The 25,739-nt window shown below is 39.4% G+C and overlaps 1 protein-coding gene across 2 annotated transcripts in view; it reads right to left on the bottom strand.

The window, feature by feature from the left end:
* The window catches only part of CNTNAP5 (contactin associated protein family member 5), an 807,958-nt gene that overhangs the window by 7,660 nt on the left and 774,559 nt on the right, over positions 1 to 25,739 (bottom strand). For both annotated transcript variants that reach the window (XM_019749551.2, XM_019749552.2), the window contains exons 22-23: positions 4,553 to 4,771; positions 2,563 to 2,634 (exon numbers count right to left, since the gene is read on the bottom strand). In XM_019749551.2, the coding sequence (XP_019605110.2) occupies positions 2,563 to 2,634; positions 4,553 to 4,771 (291 nt within the window). The remainder of the gene's footprint in view (positions 1 to 2,562; positions 2,635 to 4,552; positions 4,772 to 25,739) is intronic.

The following is a 25,739-nucleotide window of genomic DNA, read 5'->3' as shown; positions in this document are numbered from 1 at the left end:
CGTCCACTCCAGGGGGATGAGTCTGTCTAGACAAGGCAGCCACTTGGGAGAAAAAACAAAACAGAACAGAACAAAACAAGCAACGCACTCTGCCACGTTTCCCAGAAATAAAGACCAGCTTAAATGCCTTCTATCTTCAATTACGAAAAACCTTTTCCAGACTAGCTAGGGAGAGAGCCAGTTTAAACCAGAGGTTTCATTTAATAGACTAAGAATGCCATCAAATAAATATCGAATCAGACTAGCAAAGTATTTTCTTATTAAACTTCTTCAATACCTGTTTTAAAGAATGTGTCAGAATCATTTGTAATCAGCACACTTCTTTGTCACCTTGCAAATAAGTATTTTAGAGCTACTTTACCAGCCTAGAGAACAATATTTAAATATTTCACACCCCAATAATGCTCTTTTGATGTAGATGTGTTTATGGTATCCGTTTGTTTGCTAAAATGTTTTATCGATAATGGAATGCTTACCAAACCTTTAGGGCATCCCCACACAGCTCTGCACTCTGCTCGACACAGGCTGCCTCAGAGATGATGTGTCTCTGACCTCTGGAAATTCAAAGCCAACTGAAATGTAAGCTTCTGCCAATAGTGTCAGACTCCCCCATTGGATTGTGTGTGATTTTACTGGACCTGCTTGGCAAGCTGCCCTTGCTGACCTGAAGGTCTTGTCCCTAACTTTGCCAGGAAGACTCTTGGGATGTGTAGAGCAAAGTCAGCAGAGGGATGTTGAAAGTGTGGATACTGCCAGTTTTTAAAAGGGAGGATGCATGAATGTAGGTTTCTCAACATTCAAATATTTGAAAAGTATTTATGATAGTCAAAGATAAATTTATTCTTAATAAAGTTTACATTCTGCTGATTTTTAAAAATCTAAGTAGAATGTAAATATTGTTTTTTGCAATACCCAAAGTTAATTTTGAATGCCCTGCATTACATGAACACTAGAAAGTTAAATATAGTGAATGAATATCTTAAACCAATTTGTGCTAGAGCTGAGGCCATGATTAAGAAAGATTGCTTATCTTTAAAAAATAGTCCTAAAGTATTATGTGGTCTTTCCCCAAATATTTTAGAACAACACAGAATAAAAACACCTAAGTTAACAAATCTATGACTAAAATGGGTGGTGGTGAGTGACTGCCAGGAATGGGCTGTAGCTTTAAGAGATGAAATACAAAACTGTTTCTATTCCTTCAGTACACGGAGTATTCAGTTGGAGGCTGTCATTTCTAAATGCTGCAAACTTACAATAAATTTTCCCCTGGGTTTAGGATGATTTTCCTGCTCTAAAAGATACTCACAGACACATGTACACAGGTGGTAAAAAGTCAGCAGTCATAAGTCTTTTCTCCACTTGTCAAATGAGAAATTAATTATAGGAACAGAAAATGGCACCAAATCCTTTCCTATATTTCTTGATACCAAACAAAAATCAAGTCAGACTCTTTTCCCTGAAGCAGAAATTCAGGTCACCATTTTAAGAACTACCTTAAGAAAAGGTCGGATTTTCTTTCTTTACAATCTCATTGTGACAGAGCACGTCTGTACTCCACAACCGTTTGTATTTCACCCCTCAAAACACCACTCACTGGTTCTATCGTCTATTTACCTGGCCTGCCTCCCACCAGGTCATGAGTTCTTTGAGACCAGTGCCCACGTCTTTCATCCTCAGTATATTTCTATACTGAGCACAGGCCCTGACCCAAACCTGGGGAATCACTAAATAGAAGTTAAGTGAATGGATACTGCTGACTTTTAAAAGGAGCACTCCATCTGGTGTGGATCAATTCATCTAACTGCCAGAGGGCAGGGATAGGGGCATCTACCAGGACCGTGGTTCTCAGATGGAAATGGATTTAGTCTCTCATAGGCATCTGACACAAAACAAGGTTTGGGAGGCATTCTGTGTTGCAAGGACCAGATGGAAAAACCAAGGCTACTGGAGGCTGCAGCCAAGCTGATGCAGAATCAAAAGGGGTGAGGCCGATGGGTAGTTAGGAAATGGAAAAACAAGGGAGGCAGGAGGGAGAGCTGAGCTCACAGCAGAGTGGATGAGATCTGCATCTGTAACCATATGTGCTGTTGGATTTGAAAGCATAGTCTGTGGGCTTCCCCTGCTCATTAGATCCAACCCAAATCACTCAGTGGAGAAAACCCGAAAGGACTGCACCCTCACCCATCTGTCTGCCCCAGTGTGGCTCCTTCCCCATATGTAGTTTTATTGGCTTGCTTTGCTTGTGTTGTAGGAAAACTGACAACTGGATGAAATGAGCATGGTGCACCCTGCCTGTCTCTAAGTAAATTATCCAGCTGTTGATTCGGGATTCAGCTGCCTGATGGCTCAGGGCGGGATGTGTCCATGGAGCTGCTGGTGCTGGAGGAAAGGGTGCTTCAGATCACGTAGCACACGTAACTATTCATGACAAGGCTCACAGTCTTGTAGATGAGTAGGGCCTGGGTGCTGGATGGCCATAATTAACGGAATATTCAGATAAATTTTTCCAAAGTACAGAACGTATATGTTTTCTGCTTTCATCGACAAAAAATGATTTACCTCCAATGATGGCTGAGTCACTTCGAACGGCATTGGTGAGTGGCTCCCGTTCATCTCTCTTCCCAAAGGGATCTGAAAGGGGTTAAAGGCATGAGACTATCTCTTCCCTCAAATTCCTGGAAGGAAGTCTACAGTATGGAGTTGAGATGACACATGAAGATTAGACCAGGTGCTCTCAGATGGTTATGCGCTGGGACTTGGGAAGGAACCCAAAGAAACGTACATAAAAAAGCATTTGAAGTACACTACTTGTACCCCACAATTCCACGACCTGATAGCTTCTATGTAAGTTGTGAGGTAAGGGGTTGAAACAGATGGTGGTGGTACCCTGGCATGTCTGCTTTGGCCTACAGCCTACCTTTCAGTCTCCCCTAAAGTCCCTCTCTGCTTTCCTAGACAGACCCTATGCAGCAGTGCTTTCTTACCTCAAGCACACATACCCCTCTGCTTCTGCTGCAAGAGGATTCAAGTCCATTAACGAAGAAGGACAAAAGTGCTGGAAAATTAACACCCCCAAGAAGCCCTCACTAAGGAGAGAAAGCTTTTACTATATGTACATTATCATACGTGGTGTGAGGAAAAGAACATCAAGCTTAAAGACACATAGATATGGGTTTGAGTCATTCCTCTGCCACTTGGTCTAGTGACAGTGAGCTAGATATACTTTTAAATCATCTGCTAATATATTAATAGGTGGTAACGACACCTTTACATATTCATGTAGTGCACATAAATTTTCCAGGACCTGTAGCACTTATCATTTCTGTTGTATAATTTAATCCTCAGGAAATGACTACAACATATTATTTTTCCTATTTCACAGATAAGGACATTAGATTGAAGCCATTAAATAACTTGTTCAAAGTTCCACAGTTCATTCACGACAAATTCAGAGTTCAAATCAAGGCTAGCCCACTGTCACGTTGAGGTTCTTTGTGTTATACCTCATTGCTACAGGAAAACACCAAGGTCTGAGATGAGCAGGCAGCAGCAAAAACCAATCCCCTTTCTTTGCTCAGAATTAATAACTTATTTGGCAATTGATTACCACAGTTATTTAAAACAAATCCCAGGAACACTTTAAGACACAGAATGATGGTGACTAAGAAAATATAAAAAAGACATTTTAGGGAGTGCTACAGCAGAAGAGATATGGATGATAGTGCTGTGAGACTTTCCTACTATTAAGAAAGGTGGGTTTTATTTTATTTTATTATTTTAAAAATATTATTACATTTATTGGGGTGACATTGATTCATAAAAGTATATCAGCTGGATTTTAATCATATGACTTATAGTAGGTGAACAACCAGCCTGCCTCTCTGAGACCTGAACTCTTCCATCCTCAGAGAACTGGTCACTTAAACAGTAGTGACATAAATATCTATATAGTAATATATGCAAATATGCATTTAGTTCTAACTGTTCATCATATTAAAAGTAGGATTATATGCTAAGCGAAATAAGTCAGACAGAAAAAGCAGAGAAACATGTGATTTCACTGATATGTGGTATATAAACCAAAAACAACAAAAGAATAAGACAAACAAATGAGAAACAGAAACTCATAGACACAGACAATAGTTTACTGGTTACCAGAGGGTAAGGGGGGAGGGGGGTGGGAGATGAGGGTAAAGGGGATCAAATACATGGTGATGGAAGGGGAACTGACCCTGGGTGGTGAACACACAATGGGATTTATAGATGATGTAATACAGAATTGTACACCTGAAATCTATGTAATTTTATTAACAATTGTCACCCCAATAAATAAATAAATAAATAAACAAATAAATAAAATAAAGGAGAAAAAGTAGGATTATAGTAAATACATATGAAAATCACCCATGAGAAGCCAGTCATACTTCTTAACCACCTGTATTCATACAAGGTAAGGAACTGAATCATATTAGCCTTTAACCCGGAAGCTTGTTGAAGACACCAAAAGTAGCACTACTGAGGCACGTTCCATTGGGTGTTCTCTGGGTACCTGATGAAGAATGCACCGTAGTCACTGCATTCATGTCTGAATCCGTCAGAGAGCCGCAGCTGGATTCTGTCAAGGTCCCGCGGACGGTCACAGGTGCGACGGTGACATGGCGCAGAGCTGCCTTCAGGGGCGCGATGTGGTTGTACTGGACTGAAGACAGGCAACCGACAAAACCCAGGGTGTTCGCTTTAGCAACTTCAGAGTCCAATCCAAGATTCTCTGCAACATGAAAGGCAGTGTTTTTTTTCAAGCTATGCTCCATATCCTCTTTAAATAACGTCTACAATTACAGAAATTACCTTATCCTTTGAATAAGGGAAATCATCCCAATCATTCTTCATCTCCTCTTTCCACACTCTCCCCCAATTGCAAGTATGAGCATACCAACTACATATCATAAAAACTGTTAGGGCCATCTCTGCTTTCAGATAATGTTTCAAACTTCTAAATTTTCATTCATGTATTTTATGAACTGTAACAAAGACTTAATAAATCTATTCTACACTCTAGATGTTTTATAGAATTTATATCATTATTTCCATCACCATTTATCAATGAATGCTGGTGATTAGTTCAAACATATTACAATACTCATTACAACATTTAATTCAAAAATATAGAGGGAAAAAATGAAAAGAGGCAGACAGAAATTAGAAGTCAAAGTGGTCCTCCCAGAAGTTTATATCATGTTCGGTATATTAAACTGAACGGTCTATATAGATTGACTATCTAGTCAAGATTTTCACCTATTTTTTTCTGCCCATAGTATTCACTGGTGAACACAGATTTTCTATGACAGCATTCAACCCCCAAAGTGTCTTTGAGCCTTTGTGAAAAAAAAGGCAATCATTTATGAGTCAAAGCAAGACCAAATGTTTCATTTTCTTCAAGATTTGAAGTAAGATTACTCAGTAGCCCATTTCTTTCTTTTAAAAAGGATCATTTGAACAAATTGCTATGATGCAGTTACATAAACTGTAATACAGAATGAGCCTTTTTTTTCTTAAGGTATAATAGTTTCAACATAGCTAAATCGTTCAAATAATTGTTTTATTATGACAATCTGTTTATTTTTTGGAAGAGGGCAGGGACTTTCCTCTCTACCAGTGTAGGTTATAATTCATATTAATTCATAAATGAACATAAATTAAGAGTGCCTCCATGGATCTCCAAGCAAGGATTTTTGTTGACAGTATTTTGAAGAGAAGCAATAAGAATATGGAAGAAAATGAAAAATTAACATCCCTGAACAATGCCTTTTGTAGTTTTGCCTTCATTATAGTCTCCCCTTTCAACAGCCATGCAAACCTCACTAATATGTCATTCCTCTCTTCTTACAGGAAAAGGGAAAAAACCACATGCACTAATTTTACCTAGCCATTGTAACAAATTACCAGAAACAAACAACAGAAATTTATAGTCTTACAGTTATGTAGAAGCCTTGACACGGGTCTCACTGGACTAAAATCATGGTGCTAGCAAGACTGTATTTCTTCTAGAGGTTCTAGGGCAGAATCCATTTCTTTGTCTTTTCTAGCTCCTAAAAGCCATTCATGTTCTTTGACTTACAGTTACCTTCCTCTGTCTCCAGAATCAGCAATATTGCATTTTTTGTGCCTTTTCCCCATAGTCACATCTTCTTCAAATGCAAAAGAACACTGGGGTAGGGGAGGAAACTGCTGTCTTCCACATATCCCCATGGATATCCTACAGTGGTGGTGCATAGTTGCTACTTACTCATGGAAGAATCACATATGTTTATTTCTTATTATGAGCTTTAAAAGACTTCATCTTTTAAGAGACTTCTCGAACAGTGTTATGCAAGCCTTCCAGAACAAAAAGCTTTAAGACTGGGTGCTATTTGCCAAGTGGCACCAGAAATCTATGTAACCAGCTGTAATTGAGAAAGCACATTAGCTACTAATTGAGACTTATCAACAGGTAGAGTTACAGATCAGAAATATTTAGAGGAAAAGGCAGAAGAGAAGGGAAGTATAAACCAGCATGACATTTTTGAATTGTAGGATTTTGAAGCACTGGAAAGTGACATGACATTGTAGCTATGCCTTTAGGGTCTGAGTCAAAAGGCCAGACCTCATTCCTACAACTCAGTGAGAAAGAAGCCCATAGGGTTGCCAAGGTCTTTGGAAGTCATGACTATAGTGACTGCCACAAATACATGCTTGAGTACAAGAATAGGCACATGGATAAATGGGGGAGGGGGTGCCAGAAGTTGACATTCTCTCCTTAAAGAAAGAAAGTGTTTTGAATAAAGTCTTATCTCTAAGAAAATGTATTTCTTCTAGGTGTATAATAAGGATGAAAACCTTATGATGTTTCTGAAGAGAACATGAATTCCTGATACGAGAAAAAACTCTTAGTATGAGCCCTGATATAATGATTTCTCAGATTCTTACATACATAGAGAGATAACAAATATATATATATATATATATATATATATATATATATATATATATATATATATATGATGGTTCTAACTCATTTTTGTTTCTTATAATCTTCTTAACTAACAAGATGTGGTAGGAAGTACTTGTTCGCTAAAAATTTAAAAGCTGTGGACACTCAATATTCACCATCTATTGAATACCTACTACATAACTGCAATAATTTTTCAAACTATTATTTCTTTTCTTCTCAAAAGTGCTTCCATTTATTTTCTATTATCATCCAAAATTTACAGATGGGGAAACTGACACACAGAAATGTTAAAAAGTTGTACTGAAGATCATTTGGCAAAATTGAGATTTAAACCAAAATCTTTATGACTTGAAATGTCCAACTCTTTATCTAATCTATGCTGCCTTCCTGCCCCGCCCCCTCCCCCCCAAAAAAAAAAACGCAACTCTCAAAAATATCCTAGGTAGAGTAAGATATTTTTGCATAAAATAGCTAAGAAACAAATAACAAGAAATAAGGAAAGCATAGTAATTTTAGAATGCTTCCCAAAATTCAGTAAACTCTGTATTACTTTAAAGACATAATGCATTCCTTAATTACTTATATTCAGTTTTTAGGTTACACTTGCATAAGATACATAAGGAACTAGGGGAGGGGACTAGTGTATGTACTGAGCTAACAAGTGAATACGGAGGACAAACTTGACAGTAAAAGTGGCTACTCAGAAGTAGTAGAATGAGAATGCACACAAGGACCTGCCACTGAAAATGCCACTATTCTGTTTCTCACTCTTACCAAGACTTTCTGCTTATGCATAAAAGTCCCAACCAACCAATCCAGGAGAATTACAAGGTTTCTCTTCATACTATAAACCACCACCTTGAAAAACCACAGATATCTTACTAAAAATACCTAAAGAACTTATTTGAAATTGATGTAATTTCTCCCTTTCAACACACTTTAAAAATCACTGACGTATAATTTCGAATTCTCATTAAAGTCTATTGCTTGCCATTGAATACTGATGCACAAGCAGTATGGTGTGCTGAAAAAACATATGTTGGAAGCTAGGTAGACCTGAGTTGAAGATGGCCCTTGGCATATGACTTGTATTTTCTTCTTTCTTTTTTTCTTTATTTTTAAATATTTCATTGGGGAAGGGGAACAGGACTTTATTGGGGAACAGCATGTACTTCCAGGACTTTTCCAAGTCAAGTTGTTGTCCTTTCAATTTTAGTTGTGGAGGGTGCCATTCAGCTTCAGGTTGTTGTCCTTTCAGTCTTAGTTGTGGAGGGCGCAGCTCAGCTCCAGGTCCAATTGCTGTTGCTAGTTGCAGGGGGCACAGCCCACCATCCCTTATGGGAGTCAAACCGGCAACCTTGTGGTTGAGGGGACGCGCTCCAACCAACAACTGAGCCATCCAGGAGCTCAGCGGCAGCTCAGCTCAAGGTGCCGTGTTCAATTTTAGTTGCAGGGGGCACAGCCCACCATCCCATGCGGGAGTAGAAACCGGCAACCTTGTGGTTGAGAACCTGCGCTCCAACCAACTGAGCCATTAGGGAGGCAGCTCAGCTCAAGGTGCTGTGTTCAATTTTAGTTCAGGGGGCACTGCCCACCATCCTTTGCGGGACTCAAGAAATTGAACTGGCAACCTTGTGGTTGAGAGCCCACCGGCCCATGTGGGAATCAAACTGGCAGCCTTTGGAGTTAGGAGCATGGAGCTCTAACCACCTGAGCCACCGGGCCCGCCCTGTATTTTCTTATTTCTGAGCTTCAGTTTTGTCCACTGTAAAACAGTGATAAATAGTACCAACCATATGAATTGTGGTGGAAATTAATATAATAATACAAGTAATAATATAAGTATGATTCTTAGCTCAGCACCCATAAATGTGTGTATTAGTATTATTATTACTCTTCCTATTACTCATTCAAGGAGTTCCAAACTCCTTCACCTAGACTTAATGGCCCTCACTATGCCCATTTTACCATATTGCATTTATATGGCAGAACTAAGATGTAAATGCTGATGTGTTTGCTGTGAAGTCTTTCCTCTAAATTTCCACTTGATACTGACTCACAACTGAATAAAAGTAGTACTAAAACTTTGAATGACTCAATTGGTTATAATAAACCAACTTTTTCAAGCATTTTAAAACTTGACTTTCTACATTAATTTGCAAATGCTCATTTCTTCAAAGCAAAGGTATGCCCCTCTATTAAACCAAGTGGATTCTGCAATGTCACAGAAAGTAGAACAGAACCAATTTTAGCTCCAGAATGTGTAACAGTTCCCACGCCCACAATTGTTTGACACTAGAGAGTTATAGAGCTGATCCAGGCAGTTGTTTTTTTCCTAGATATTAAAACAGAAGAAGAAATCAGAAATTTGCTAAAAACAGACATTGCTGTAGGATGCATATGACATTTACTAAGTGTCAAAAACCATTTATGACATTTGAATCCTGAAGTGTCAAGATATAAGCCATGCATACCCATACAACCTGGGCTTTAAGAGCAAAATGTCATACCAGCATAAAGTATAAATAAAGGAAACCGATATTAATGAAAGGTGTGAGGAGTATGAACAAGTAAAGAATTTTTCCTTCCAAAGTCCATTGTGGCTTTCAGGCAAGAGAGAGGCAGTTTGAAGATTTAACTACCGGGAGTCCGCAGTCCAAGAACCAAGTCCATCAGATAAACCTTTAATCTTGAACGGGTAATGACAACTCTATTAAAAACAAACAAACAAACAAACAAAAAATACACACACAAAAATTGGCATTTATTTAATGCCTTTATGCTTTTCATGTTATGCTCATTTGCACGCTCTATGTAAATAGCCATCCTTGTGAAATGAGAGAGGGTGAGAAAATTGTGTCCAGTTACCAGTTAGGAAAACTAGAACATAAGGTCAAGTACTTGTCTAAAACAAGTTGACCAGTTCATGGCCAAACCAGGCCTAGAAACTAAGTCCCTGGGGTCCTATCCTCCTTTTTTCTTTCCCCCTGTTATGCCATGCTTAACACCTTTCTGTAGTGTTGATTATTGATAGGTTGCAAAGAAACCTCACCTCCATAACAGGACTTCTATGCCATTTGCTGTCTGACTCCCACCCACCCATGCAGCCCCATCTGTGCTCCCACAACCTGAACTGTTCGCTCTGCCCAAATAGGCACACGCTGTTCTTTCTGCCTGGAAGGCCTTACTGTCCCTTAATGGCCTGGGTAACATCTGCTCCCTCTCTGCACTACTTACATCTGTTTATTGGCTATCTATGCCTACCATGCTCTATGTGAGACAGTGGACTTACAATCGCTAGCCTTTAATCAGAAGACATTTCCCTTACTAAAGGATTAATTTAACAGACCAACAATGATTTCAGGCAATAAGTCTTATGATGGGAGAGATTATTATGGTTATGGGAGAATAGAAGAGACCCTTGATACAGTCTAGCAAAGTGGTGATCAAATTGGGTATGCAAAAATGTTCCAGGGAAATGTATGAAAATGTATATTTCTGGGTCTCTATTCATCCAGTGTGGAGGTACCCAAGAATTTGCATTTTTAAAGCACATTCTTAGGCAATTATGATGTGGATGGTTCATGAGTCACACTTTGAGAAACACTGGTATAGGAAAGATAGCTTGGAATAAATGTACTTAAACAGATGCTTAAATGACGAACAGACAATAATCCTGTACAAGAGGGTAGAGTGTCCCAGACACAAAGCAAAGCCTGTACAAGGCCAAGAGTGAGAAAGTCCATCACATTTCAAACACTGAAAAATCAGGTTAACTCTGCCTTAAAATAAGGCAAAAGGTGATGTTGAAATGATAGGCAGGGGCCGGATGCAACTGAGGATGGACCTCCCCACAGAGGCCCCAGCTGCTTTGCTCCCTCACTTCTATTGCTCTTCTTTTATATTAGTATGACGCTTACAAGTCTGTCCCCCCACTAGACTGGAAGTTTCTTGCTTTCAGGAAACCTGTCCTTTTCAAATTTCCAAGCCCATGAACTTGGAATACAGTGCCCAACATACAGAATAAGTGTTTAGTAAATAAGAAAAGGAATTAATGAATGAAAAAAAATAAATGTTTCTTAATATCATTGGTAATGCAGGCTAGTCAGGAGTATTTAGACATATCTCAACCTTCTTCATTCTAGCCATTTATACATAAGCATTAGTTTCTTTGCTTTTATATTCCCACTCAGGACATGTTATGTGGCACTCTCTCTGATGAGGCAGGACACATCCTGATGAGAACATCACTAATAGTTCTTACAGCTCTGCCAAGAGTACTCTGGAATATTTCTCTTCATTCTTTTCAGCATTCTGTTACTCAAAGCTAAGTGAACTGTTTATATGGAATCTGAGTGACCACGTAAGTTTGGTTACTACACGTCACAGCATCTATTTTATTAGTAATGACCCCACAGGTTTTAAGAGTCAGAGCTGTCACACTGCCAAGAAGGCAGCCCCGAATGTTGCACGACAGGCTCCTTGCCCTGGAGTCTCAGGCTGAAAATTCCTTCCTTCTTTATACCTGACTCAGGAGCATGTCCTCCTCCCCTCATTCTAATTCTCTAGCATGGAAACCAGCTGATTTCTTTTCTACATTTCCTAAATTTTGTAAGTGTGTGTGTGTGTGTGTGTGTGTGTGTGTGTGTAGGTAACTGGTTCACATTTTATGTACCACTTCAGACCATCAGTGTTATGATGAAAGTGTGACTATTTGCTTACCACTAACTGCCTATTTCCTAATATAGTATCTTGGACATAGAAGTTGCTAACTATTTTTGGATGCCTGAATGAGTCTGCATTGCCCAGGGTTTGGCACATAATAGGTCTTCCAAGACTCTTCTTTAAGTAAAACTGTATACATACAGATAGGTAGATTGATAGACGATAGATAGATATAATGATAAAATACAAGAAGACTAAAAAATGAACAAGTCGAAATAAGTCAGAAAGAAAAAGTCGAGAACCATATGATTTCATGGATATGTGGGATATAAAAGTGAAAGCAACAGGAGGTCGGCCCGGTGGCTCAGGCGGTTAGAGCTCCATTCTCCTAACTCCGAAGGCTGCCAGTTCGATTCCCACATGGGCCAGTGGGCTCTCAGCCACAAGGTTGCCAGTTCAATCCCTCGAGTCCCGCAAGAGATGGTGGGCTCTGCCCCCTGCAACTAAGATTGAGCATGGCACCTTGAGCTGAGCTGCCGCTGAGCTCCCGGACCGCTCAGTTGGTTGGAATGCGTCCTCTTAACCACAAGGTTGCTGGTTCGACTCCCGCAAGGGATGGTGGGCTGTGCCCCCTGCAACTAGAAAACGGCAACTGGACCTGGAGCTGAGCTGCACCCTCCACAACTAAGACTGAAAGGACAACAACTTGACTTGGAAAAAAAAACAAAAACTGAAAGCAACAAAGGAATAAAACAAACAAATAAAGAAACAAAACTCATAGACACAGACAAAGTTTAGTGGTTACCAGAGCTTGGTAAGGGGAGAGGGGGATAGTAAAAAAGGATAAACAGGATCAAATATATTTTGATGGAAGGAGAACTGACTCTGGGTGGTGAACACACAATGTGATATATAGATGACGTATTACAGAATTGTACACTTGACATCTATATAACTTTACTAACCATCATCACCCCAATAAACTTTAATTTAAAAAAAAGTCAATTGAGTAAACAAAAGTTCTACCAATTCAGAATACCAAATTTCAATTGAATTCACTGGCTGAACCACATTTTTCATTTTTTAATTGGGTTAGTTACATGCATTATATGAAGGTACCTCTATGGATATAGGACAGTGACACTTATTCAACAAAACCTTAGCAATATTTTCATATTTAAAAGTTCTAGATATCATACCCCAATATCAATTCTGCTTATTTTTCACAGCAAAAACATTTTTCTGACTTTATGACTCGGATCTGCAAATTGATGTATAAATGCAATCCTTTGGAATTAAAAAAATGATAATTCCTCTTAAGATGCTGGTTATTTATTTAATGTGGGGTTAGAACCAGACAACTCACATGTATTTATTTATATCTTCTTTTTTTTTTAATCTGTTAAAGGAAAGGAGCAGAAGTTGGGTCCTGCATGTCCCAACAGGGAATCTTTCAACAGAGTCCAAAAATAACCTGTAGAAATATATTCTACTCTGGTATGCAATTACTAGCTGTAGATTTAAAAGCACCAAGAAGAGCAAAAGCCATACTGAGCACCTTAAGTGATTTGATGTTATTTTCCTTTTTGTTTACAGAGATAAGCATAATGTAAATTTTGTTAGGAGGCTTTCTACTGCAGGTAAGAGAAAAATCCAACTTGCAGAGATTTAAATGAGACAGGGATGAATTATCTCAAATAACAAGGTATTTAGAGGCAAGGAGAGCTCTGGGCATGGAATTTCAGGGCTCTTCCTCTGCAGCTGTATTAATCTTCAGTCTGGAGTAAAGTGGTTGTGCAGTTCCAGGCATCACATCCAGATGCCACAGTGTCCAGGAAAAAGAAAAAAAAAGAAAAAAAAAAAAAAAAAAGGCTGCCTCATTCTATGATTCTTTTTAAGAAAGAAAAATCCTTCCTCAGAATAACATACATGCAGTGACCTTTCAGGCTTCCTCTAATTGGCTAGACTATGTCACATATTTATGCCTGTTCCATTCATTGGCAATGGAAATGAACCATGGTCATTTACTGAGACCAGCAATTCTCAAGACCTATTTTTGGTCTCAAGAATTACTTCCAATCTTAAAAATCCTGAAGAGATTTTTGGATATCAAGACCTGCTTTTGTAATTGTCAATACTCACTGTATTAAAAATTAAAACTGAAAAATGTAAAAGAACCCACAGAACATGTTCTATTAACTGTCCAAGTGGTGAGATCATCACACATCATGTAGCCTCTGAAAAACTCCATTCTACACGTGTAAGGGAAAACAACAACAAAAATAATTAATGTCTATTAAAAAATAAAGACAATTTTGACTTTGTGGTTTCTCAAAATGGGTTCCAGGACCAAAATGACCCCTGGACCACCCTGAGTACCACTGGCTTAGATGCATTAGAAGGGATACTCAGGGACTGAAAATGGAGAAAACCCTTCCAGGAGGAGCATGAATGCTTGAATAAAATCTGAATTCTGTTAGAAAGGAAGACATCAAAATGGGTGTTGGGCAGGCAGCCAACACTGTCAGTTACATACATGCCACTCTCCGGAAGCCAAGCAAGCTACGCATATCAAAAATAACTGCTGTTTAATGAGTGTGTATGTGGGGAAGAGGGATACACACACATTCAGTTTTAAAGTCAATTATTTCAATGAGTCATATACTTCTATAGCAATCCGTATCTCTAAAGTGAATTACCTAACTTTGGCTGCTCTAAATAAGGGAAAGAAATAGAGCTGTTCTTTAGGGATTGAATGGATACCACGTAAGGGTAAAACTGTCCCGATGGCGATAATTATATCTAGTGCTGCTTTGTTTGTGTGTGCGTTTATTTTGGGTTATGTGTGTGTGTGTGTGTGTGTACACGCACACGTGCCTGTTATCTTCTATTCTGGTGCTTATCTGTATTGCCTGTCTCATAATGCTAGTCAATATTATGTGGCACTCAGGAGGACTTTTGAAGTATCTTCCATAATGATACTAGGGTATACTAACTAAGTATTGAACACCTTTCAGATTAAGTTGTAAGGCATAATGCTGACAAATGGCACACATTAGCTTCAAGGCTTAGAAAAGATGGAGTAGTTTGGCGTTATACCCACTCTGCAGATGAGGAAAACAAATTCACAAGGATTCAAAGTCTGTAGCTAGAATTTCTAGCTCTTCACTACAATTTTCTTTTTATGTATGCTATCCCTTTGAATCCACAGACCAGAGCTTAATGGCCAAGCTTCCAGCACAGCTGCTCTGGCTTCATAAAATGACTCATCTTATCATTTTAGACAAACAGTCTACTAGTACAACATAAATAAGTTGGGGTGTGGTGGGGCTACAGGAAACCTCTTTAAGGAGGAGCATTCTCAAGTCTCCCGGGATGAGGCCTGGGTTTGGAGCACGTTATGTAGAGGCACCAGGGAAGGCCTGAACTCTGTCCTAGTAGCCACATGTCTAGGAGTGACTGGGTCAGAACAGCCCTAGGACATGGCACTTCCTGGGAAACTAACACCATTTGGGCTGCCGGAAGCCAAGCAAGCCATGCATATCAAAAATAACTGCTGTTTAATGAGTGTGTATGTAGGGAAGGCCTGGGGGACGGAGGGAGGATGTATTTGTCTTTGTGTGTCTGGATTATCATCCAATATATGATTGGTGATTTTTATATTAAATGAAAGGTACTCATTAAAGTAACCTTTTTAACAGGGTGATCGTAAAGAAGACACTTCATCTCTCTAAGCTTCACATTCCTTACAGGTAAAATGGAGCTGATCATAGTCTACACCTTGAGGTTTCATTTTCAAGAAACCTGGTGTAGCAGGAATAATGCCCTCCCCCAAAGACGTCCATGACTGATCCCTAGAGCCTGTGAATATGTTACTTTGTATGGCAAAAGGGACTTTTCTCCTATGATTAAGTTAAGGGTCTGGAGATGCAAGGATTATCCTGGTTTATGCACGTAAACTCAATGTCACCACAAGGGTCCATATGAGGGGGTCAAGAAGGTCAAAGACAGAAGTAGGAGATGTGATGACAGAAGTAAGAGGTTCCAGCAATTTGAGGAAAGCACTACAAGCCACAGAATGCAGCCAGAAAAGGAAAGAAAACAGATTCTCTGCGGAATCCTCCAGAAGGAACACAGCTCTGCTGATGCCTTGAGTTTAGCCTCAGGAGGCTCACTTAAGACCTCTAACTTCCAGAACTGGAAGATACATTTATGTTGTGTTAGGCCACCGAGTTTGTGGTAGTTGGTTACAGCAGCAATAGGGAACAATACACATAGGAACACTCTGTGTCAATGCTAAAGCTGTTCTACGTTTCTGCATTTCAAACATGCCCTGATACTAATATTCTACTGGCTGTAAGACAATTATAATTTTTTGTTTAAATATTTCTATTGAATAAAGTTGGCAGTTGCAAATGACTGTTTTTTTTTGGTTCCAATATGTATGAATTTCAGTTACCATAGTTGAAATAACACCAGTACCCCAGCAACATGGTTCAAGTTTCATTGACCATGGTATTGGTGCAATTATGTAAAGTAAAAACTCTGCTTCTAGCTCTTCAGCCCACAAATTAATATGCAAATAACAGATGTGCATAATAATTAGTGACCAATCCCATCATTTCTTTTGAAGTCTGGGTGATCAGTCACTGTGCTACCGTTTATTCAATTCATACAAAGACAGAAAAGAATATAGTTGAGTGGCTTCTTTGTCTTTCAGTAATGAACCCATGTGACATTTTACAAAAACAGATAACCTAAACAGGGAATTGGTCAGCAAAGATAAAACTGCAGCAAAGAAACAAAAAGTGATAACACTGAAAGTGAAATTCAATTGTAAGTAGATTTACAGAATTAAGAGCTGACCACGGATATGTTGACAGTGATGCTGTTTAAGAGACTCTCCATCTGCGGCCACAGGAAACTAGTGAACACGATGTGAATCAATATAAAAACAAATTCACATTAAAGCAACTCTCCAAGACATTTCATGACATTGAAAACACAAAGGATAAAATATCAGAGGCTTCCCAATCTTAGAAAGGAGTATGACAGTTACCCAAGGCCCAGAAAAGATGCTCCCTCTGTATTTCATCATGCAACTAGAAGAAAGTAAGCATGTTAAAATTGCTCTTGATAAGTTTTTTTTTTAACAGATGAAGCATTCTAATTTTCAATATTTTCAATATGACTGAATACTATTTTTATTATTTTTTTTTACTTCTCTAAGAGAGTTTTTCATGCTTACACATACACACACACACACAAATAATAATAAAGGTCGAGAACTACATACAGTATTTTTTCTGATAATTATGAAGATCTATTTTCCCAGTTTCATCTTGTGTGTTCCTTTGACTGTTCTGCAGTGCTATGCAAGCAAGGATTGTGTGCACAATACCCATCATGAAAGGAGTGTTTTATATGTGCCACACTCAGTGCATATGTACCCTCAGTGCCTTGTGACACAAGCATCTCCTGTGTTATTATGCCCATTTTAAAGGCAGGGAAATGAAGACAAGGGAGGTTAAAAATATGCCCAAGTATAGAGCTGGGATTTGAACCAGCGTGTGTAACCTCAGCCCCAGATGCCGTGTTTCCCTGAGAATAAGACCCAGCCAGACCATCAGCTCTAATGCGTCTTTTGAAGCAAAAATTAATATAAGACCTGGTCTTATTTTACTATAAGACCCAGTCTTATATTATATAAGATATATTAATTTTTGTTCCAAAAGACGCATTAGAGCTAATGGTCTGGCTGGGTCTTCTTTTGGGGGAAACACGGTGACAGAACACCACCCTGCCTTCCTCTTGGAATCGCTGACACTCCTAGGACATCAATTATGTACGGGCTTTGTGCTGCTCAAGTTACACAGGCAATCGGGTTGTGCTGATCGCAACACAACTTTACAAAATAGGAGGCACGTTAATCTCCACACTTCAGACCAAAGAAATTGAGGTTTGGAAATGAAGGTGAACTTGTGCAGGGTCTCACAGTAAATGATGGAGACTGACTTCAGATAGATTCCAGGTGTGGCAACTGTAGTGATCCAATATATTTTGTTGAATGAATGTGTTCAGCAAAATGTGATTGGACCTTTAACTTCTATTCTACCAGCACATGTTCTTTCCCATCTCTTGGTAAATACTTTCCCACATCTTCAGCAAAGTCTACGCATCTCAGAGAGCCAAACTCTCTCCCTTCGTGATGAAAGGAGATGATAACTGATTGGCAACTGAATGAGGTAATAATGTTTGAGTATGGCTTACTGTGTTCTTCAGGGTAACATATTTAGATTGCAAAATGGATCTGCAATGACTTCAGGAAAAACAAAAAAGTTTCTGGGATTTCATTACAAGAGGTATTTTGGAGTCAGTATGTTTTATGGTCTGCTTCAAATTACACCACAAATTTAATTCAGTAAATACTAATTCGGGGTGAACTGTGCACAAAGCATTGGTAAGGTTGTCTGCATAAAGGCTGAGTCCATTTAGCTTTTAGAACAGGCACGCCACATTACAGTGCAGGACCCACCAGCTAGGGAATGGCCCCAGCCCAGACCCCAACTCCTACAGGCAGCCTCCCAACCGTGGCAGTTTCAAGAGTATCCCCTCCGCTGCAGCCTACAGAACTCCTTTTGCTTTAGACTTAACCTTAAGCTTCCTTGTTTGATCTCTTGAACTGTTTTCTTTGGTACACAACAAGGTGGCTTCCAGCATAGCAGAAGTCACACTGGTTTCAATGACCCCGATATGCACACACACTCATCCACCTACTCCTCGGTAGGACAGGGACTCCCCAGCCCTCAGTCATCAGTTCTTGATCGTTTGTATCATTGTCCTTCTATCGGAGCCTTGGAATTTGGATGAAACAGTCATATTTCCTTCTTTCTTTCTCCATCTGATTCAGAGTATAAAACCACAAATTATGTCTGTTAGCTATAATTTACATTTGACTACATGTATCAGAAAAAAGGAAAGAAAAGAGAAATAACAGTAGCTCAAATAAAGTAAGTTATTTGATTCCCAGTTAATGAGAAGTCTGATGATAACCAGTCTAGGGTTGGTGTTTTGGCTCCAGATATCATCAAGGACCCAGAATTTTTTTCAAGATTTGTACTTTGCTCTCCACAGACCATAACCTTTATCTGCTTCGTCATAAGACGACTTTAGGAGCTCCAGCTACCACTCCCGTGTCCCAGCCAGAAGAAAGCAGGGAGGGCAAAGGGCAGAAACGTGCATACTTGCTATGTCAGGCCTTTGGAAATCCCTAGTGACTTCTTTTTGGAGTCCATTGTCCAGAACAATGTATTAACAGTATGACCATCCTTGACTCAAGAAGAAGGTTGAGAACATACTGTTTTTAACTGGCAACATTGCTCCCTGAAAACAAAACTAAAAACCAAAAACACCACTGTATTCAATTAAGAAGAGGAGAATGAATATGGAATACTAGGGAAGCTGTTAACAGTCTCTGGTTTAAATCCCTTCTGACAAACACACTTTTTTTCTTTGTATTTTCCTTCAATTAAACCATTATGCAATTTTCCCTCTAGATACAGGTGTCAAGACCAATGAATCAGCCTCCCTAGTTTCAACATTCAAGTCTTCCACTTATTAACACTGTAAACTTAGGGTACTTGCATTCTATCTCTTGGACTGTTGCCTCATCTATACCAGTTCTGACAAGTTCATGAACTCATCCTAGAAAAAGTGCTACATCCCTCATTGCTGAATATCACTAGAGTCACCTTCAAAGTACTCCCCTTGGGAAGCTATGCACCAATGACAGCGCCTACTCCACCCTTCAAAGCAATTTTGTAACTCTTTTTCTGGAATGGCCATCAGAGCTGTCGCCATATTACCCTTGATGTCCTGAATGTCACCAAAATGTCTTCCTTTCACTATGTCCTTTATCTTCTTGTAAAGAAAGAAGTCATTGGGGGCCAGATTAGGTGTGTAGGGAGGGTGTTCCAATACAATTATTTGTTTACTGGCTAAAAACTCCCTCACAGACAGTACTGTGTGAGCTGGTGCATTGTCATGATGCAAGAGCCATGAATTGTTGGTGAAAAGTTCAGGTCATCTAACTTTTTCATGCAGCCATTTTCACCACTTCCAAATAGTAAACGTGGTTAACTGTTTGTCCAGTTGGTACAAATTCATAATGAATGGTCCCTCTGATATCAGAAAAGGTTAGCAACATCGTTGCAACAAGTTTACGACCTTAATTGTCAGAACTTTGTATCAGGGAAATGATGTGGTGCCTGCTTGTGGTAGGTTAGAGGTCAGAGGTATTTGATGCTTCTTCCATTGTGAGACAGGGCCTATTTCCCCTCCCTCTGAATATGAGTTGGCTTTTGACTGCTTTCATCAATGGGACACAATGTAAATGTTACTCTGCCTTCCAGGACTAGCCACCAAGAGTGTGGGCACCTTCTGCCTTGGGACTTGGGGCCCCAAGCTACCATGTAAGAAGACCTGTCCTGATAGAGAGATCATATGGAGAGACCTTGAGACTAAACGGAGAAAGAGAGGGGCAAAACTGAGCTAAGCCTTGCAGATATCCCTGCCAAGGCACTACACATGTGAGTAAATCTGTATTAGATTCTTCCGTACTGGCCCAGCTATCAGCCGGATATCACCAGGAGATTCGAGTCAATTCTACATGGAGTTGAAGAACCAACTGGGCAACGTCTGCCCAAATTTTTCTTCAACAAATTGTGTGATGTTTTAAAAGAGATGGTGGGTTAAACTACTACTAAGTTATGGGGTACTTTGATACACAACAATAGATACTTAAGATTCTAACTCATGTTTGTTTTAAGGATTAAATGTAATAATGAAAGTAAGATTCTTAACTTATGGCCTGGCACATGGTATCTACTCAACGATATTTGGCTTATATGTTATCTTTCAAGAGAATATATACTATCCCATCCACCTGCCTGTGGGAGGAGATTTCCCCATTCAGTTCAGGTCTCTAACGTGCACTCACCACCCCAGAACTGAGTCTTACAATTAGACGGTAAGCTAATCTTTTACTTTGATTCAGCCATTTTACTTCTCTTTCATTCTTTGTATAATAATTTCATGTCTCTCTAAGATTTCAAGCTCTGTCAAATGGGGTTTATGCTTTATATGCCTTTTATTAAAGGCTATATCACATAGTAAAACGGATGTAATCTCTGGAGTCAGACAAATCTAGCTTTGTATACCAGGCCAGCCAATCAATAAATGAATGGGTGAATGTATACAGTAACTCAAATTATCCACCAAGGGTTGTTCCCAGCACACACTAAAGCCCTGACACTTCTGGCTTGCCATGTAGACAGGAAAAGCCAGCTTCAGTGGCTGGAGAAAGCACACTCAGCACCATGATTTCAGGTGCTGTAAGTTGTAAATGAGCTGGTACCAGAGTGGCAAAGGAAAGAGAACAGGATGGAGTACCAATAACATCTGCTAGAGTAATCTTGGGTAAGTTACTGAAACTTAATTTCCCACCTCACACATTTGGATAAAAATATCTTCTCCAATAAGTGATCGTGTTGAACTCTGTGTGTATTATTTCTAACACTCACCAGTCCTCCCCTTGTGGATCACAGATACCATAGAATTAACCTGAGCACATGGCTGGGTTCAGTAGCTGATAGTTTTAATAGAAAGACTGAAGCTGTATTTCTATTAAAAATAACAATGACTCTCTTTAAATTATTTATTCCCATCATCCTAGAAATAGCAGAGATAACAATGGAGGTAACACTTTCTTAGTTTAAATCACTCAAATACTTTAATAAAATCAAAATAATATACTGGACAAGAGGAAAAACCTTATATGATATAGTGATAATAGAAAAGCACTTGCTGCCATCTTTATCCTAGCAATCATTGGCACCGGCAGTGCCAGAGAAGAAGCATATTTGAATTTTCTTTTAATCAATACATGCCAGGTATATCATATAGGCACACTTGAGTATATGACTAGAACGTACTGCACTCCATGATCAAAAATATAATACTACACCTTAGAAAAGAGGCCTCTAGGTAAAGAAGCCAAAACATTGGTATATTTAAGAATTCTATTTTCTTCCTGTTTAAAACCACCTAGGGCTTTCCATCACCTTACAGATAAAAGAAAACAAACACATGATCCTGACTTTTCAGCACCTGGACCTGCCTGTTTGTTTTTTTCCCATTCTACCTGTACTGCCTTAGTTCCTGGCTTCACAGAATTCAGTCTTTAGTCTTTAGAAGGGGACACCCCACACAGAGAGTAAAGGTATTGTAAAACAGAGAGATGTAGGAGGCCAAGTTTTCTTTCTGGCCTGAATCTCACAGGAATTCTTTCTCCCATTTCCATTTTCAGATGTCTCTTCTGTAACACTGTGCCTCCATGGAGCTTCTAAATGTTAGTCAGTGACTGTGGGCTAAGCAGTGTGTGTGCAAATACCTAACACACACACACACACACACACACACACACTAATATTTAGGTATCAAAACAATCCTGATAGTAGTAATAGTTATTCCTGTTTACAGATAAGAAAATTGAGGCCCAGAAAAAAGTGAGGAACTCAGGTTTCTACCAGACAGTGATTGAGCGGAGCTTAAGGCTCAGGCCCCCGGATGCCAGAGCTCATGTTCTCAGCCTCTACAACCTGGGCAAAATTCAGTGCTGCCAGCCACTCAGATGAGGCCTAGCTGATTATTAATAAATAAGCAGCTCTCTCCCAATTGAGAAGTATACATTTGGTGACAATATTTGGGGAGTGAGACTGCTAACTGAGATATGAAAGTAAGTTAAACCCTTCCCTCACTGTCTACAGAAGTCCCATATAGAAAGAGTTCTCACATTGTTACAACCAATGAAGATATTTATCCATGAGCTGAAAGACAATAGCTGAAAATCTGAATTCAATGCTTTTCAATATTACTGACATGGTGAAATGCAAATTGCAATTGCTCATAACTTAGATGTGACTGGTAGAGTTCTAGAGATTCAAGGAGCAGACCCCCAAAAAGATGTGTATTTCATATCTCGTCTATATATGAGGGAGACATTTTTTTTTATTGACATTTAGATGACTAGGGCCAGTTTTGGACACATTCAGAACAATGTTTGACCAAATGTCTGGGCACTCTGTGCACCTGTCAAGCTGGTACACAAAATGAACCATCACACCCACTCTGTACATAGGTCAACACATCTTCAAGCCTCCCTTGATTGAAATTTTCTTCCCCAACCTCACAAAAGAAAATCATTGTCTTATTAAAGCTTACCAAAGCTTCACAATGAGTCAATTATAAGGATACAAGATGAATGTAAGCAGCACATAAGAAAGCTTTTTGCCACAGAAAATGATAATGCCATGAGCCTCTGACAGGGTCAGACGAGGATGAGTCCTGAGCAAGCTTCCAACACAGGCTTTACCACAGAGCACAGAGTTGACTGAGATGCCCTGATTGGACATCCTGAATCTTATTCATGAACCCACATCTTTAGATATCTTTCTTCTTCTCCTCTTTAAAGCCTATGGAATGGCCAACACCTTGAGTCCAAATTTTCTTCAATCTCACCTACAATGAAACTAAAAGCTTTGTGTAATTTTTCCTTAAAGTACAATGAATTAGGATTTTTATCCAAGTGGTTTTAGGATATTCAAAGTGATTACATTTCAGAACCCAAGCTACAGTGGAAGTTGGTGGCGTGTGACACCAAATCCCATATTCTCTCTACTATGTCAAAAAAAAGAAAAAAAATGAAGAGTAGCCAGAATGGCCACATGCTGCCCAGTGAATAGGGAGGGAGAGCTTGCAACTTCATAGGCTAAAAATGTAAGGGTTGGGACAGAACCAGGAGTCCAGTTTCCAGGCTCTCACCCTCACATGGAAAGGTGCTCACTGGGGTAGTAAATAGCCATCAACTGATTGGATGGCCATCAGCTGTAACCAGTGAGGCATTGGCCACTAATATAACTGCTGTGGCTACACTAGCAGCAAATAGGGGCTAGCAAGAAGATGGTGGCTGGCAAGCACGGATTGTAGTTAGCAAGGGGTTAGTTGGTTGGTTGGTTTGTTGGTTGGTTGGTTGGCAAAGAAGCGGTTGGCAGGTTGCATATCGTGTGGCTCCTGCTTCCCGTGTCTCCAATCCAGTCGCCAGTGAGAATATAGCGGTATGACTCCCCTACCTATGGCTCCATGGGTGTTCCTTTTTGGCCTCACCATGTTCTGCATTCTTATGTGGGGTGCGGGACCAGAGACCCCACATGATACCCTGCATGACAGTAAGATATCAGAAAATATCCAAATTTCAGCTTAAGTATAATTTTCAAATACATATCAATATTTTAACTCATGATATCATAAAGCTCAGGGTTACTTTTTTTTTTTTTTTCAGATATTGAAAAGTATTTTTACTTACAGCCCAGAATTCTTTAATTTGGGTCAACAAAACTGGCTTTCAGTTTCTCTTGTTTTGTTTTGTAAATAGTATTAAAAATGACTTTGGGATCTGCTTTAGAATCAGGATTTTCAAAGTCAAAGTTTATAAAATTTTCATATTACAAAATTATGTGTTGTTCTACATTAGAGCACTCTTCGAAGATTATGTGGCAGACCATGACATTTCAAAGACAATGAATTTGCAGTGATTCTAAGCAGCTGCTCAGTCATGTAGCTGCTATGAACACAGATACACTAGTCCTCCAATCCTACTACGTGTCCCCAGTCTGGTTGCTACCAAATCTCCTTTAATCACACATTACAGAGAACCCTAGGCATGTACCCAGTGATTGTTCTTACCCTAATTATTTGGTATTTGAGGCCTAGGAGGGTAAAGAGTGGCAGCATGTTTACCTGCTTAAGGATGCACACAGGGAGCGTCTTCAAAATATTTAACGTCAATTATAATTTTAAAAAGTATATAGTCACGGGATGTAAAGTACAGCATAGGGAATACAGTTGCTGGTACTGTAATAACTATGCACAGTGTCAGATGGGCAGTAGACATGTTGGGGTTATCACTTTGTGAGGGGTGTAAATGTCTAATCACTATGTTGTTTTGTACACCTGAAACTAATAATAAAAGAACATAAACCCACTCAGGAGTGCTCTCAAAAGACCTCTTTGTATGACGGAGTGGGCAGTGTATGGAACACAGGTGACAATGCAGCATTCCCTGAATGGCCCCACGGCGCTAAGGCTTGGTTGTGATGGCTTTCCAAAGGCAGCAATTTCCCTCCTAGATATATACCAAAGAGAATTGAAAAGAGGTCTTCAAACGAGTACATGTACATGCATGGTCACAGCAGCACTATTCACAATTGCCAAAAGGTGGAAACAGCCCAGATGACATTAGCAGATGAATGGGTAAACAAATGGATTATATCCATGTAATGGAATAGTGCTCAATCATAAAAAGGAATGAAGTACTGATATGAGCTACCATGTTGCTGAGCCTCAAAAGTGATGTTAAGTGAAAAATACCAGACACACAAGGTCCCACATTACAGTCTTCCATTTATATGAAAACTCGTGAATAGACAGGTAAATCGATAGAAACAGAAAACAGCTTGGTGGTTGCCAAGAGCAAGGGGGAATAAGGGTGACTGCTTTGGGTACAGGGTAATATTTGGAAGTAGATAGGAGTAACATTTGCACAACATTATGAATGTACTAAGTATCACTGAATGTGAAATTAATTTTACATTATGTGAATTTTACTTCAATAAAAAATTAAAATAAAGAGGAGACGGTATAATGGTCCATTGCTGTGTCAACTTGGCTAAGCTACCCTCCCTTGTTATTCAAACAATAGTCCAGGTGTTGCTGTGAAGGTGTTTTGTAGATAATGACTAAAATCCATGTTCAGTTGACTGATTATCTTAGATAATCCACGTGGGTCTGATTTAATCAGCTGCAAGGATTTAACAGCAGAGTGGCTCTTCAGGTTTCTCTGAAGAAGAAATTGCACCTATGGACAGCACATGCCTGACAGTTCCAGCCTGCCTTTCCTCATGGCTGTCCCCAGCCTTTCAGACATCGTACCCAGACTCATAATCAGGAAACTGAGAATTCCAGC

The sequence above is a fragment of the Rhinolophus sinicus genome, linkage group LG01, assembly GCF_036562045.2.
Source record: "Rhinolophus sinicus isolate RSC01 linkage group LG01, ASM3656204v1, whole genome shotgun sequence".
NCBI classification, from domain to species: Eukaryota; Metazoa; Chordata; class Mammalia; order Chiroptera; family Rhinolophidae; genus Rhinolophus; species Rhinolophus sinicus.
This window is presented reverse-complemented; position numbering and strand designations above follow the sequence as displayed.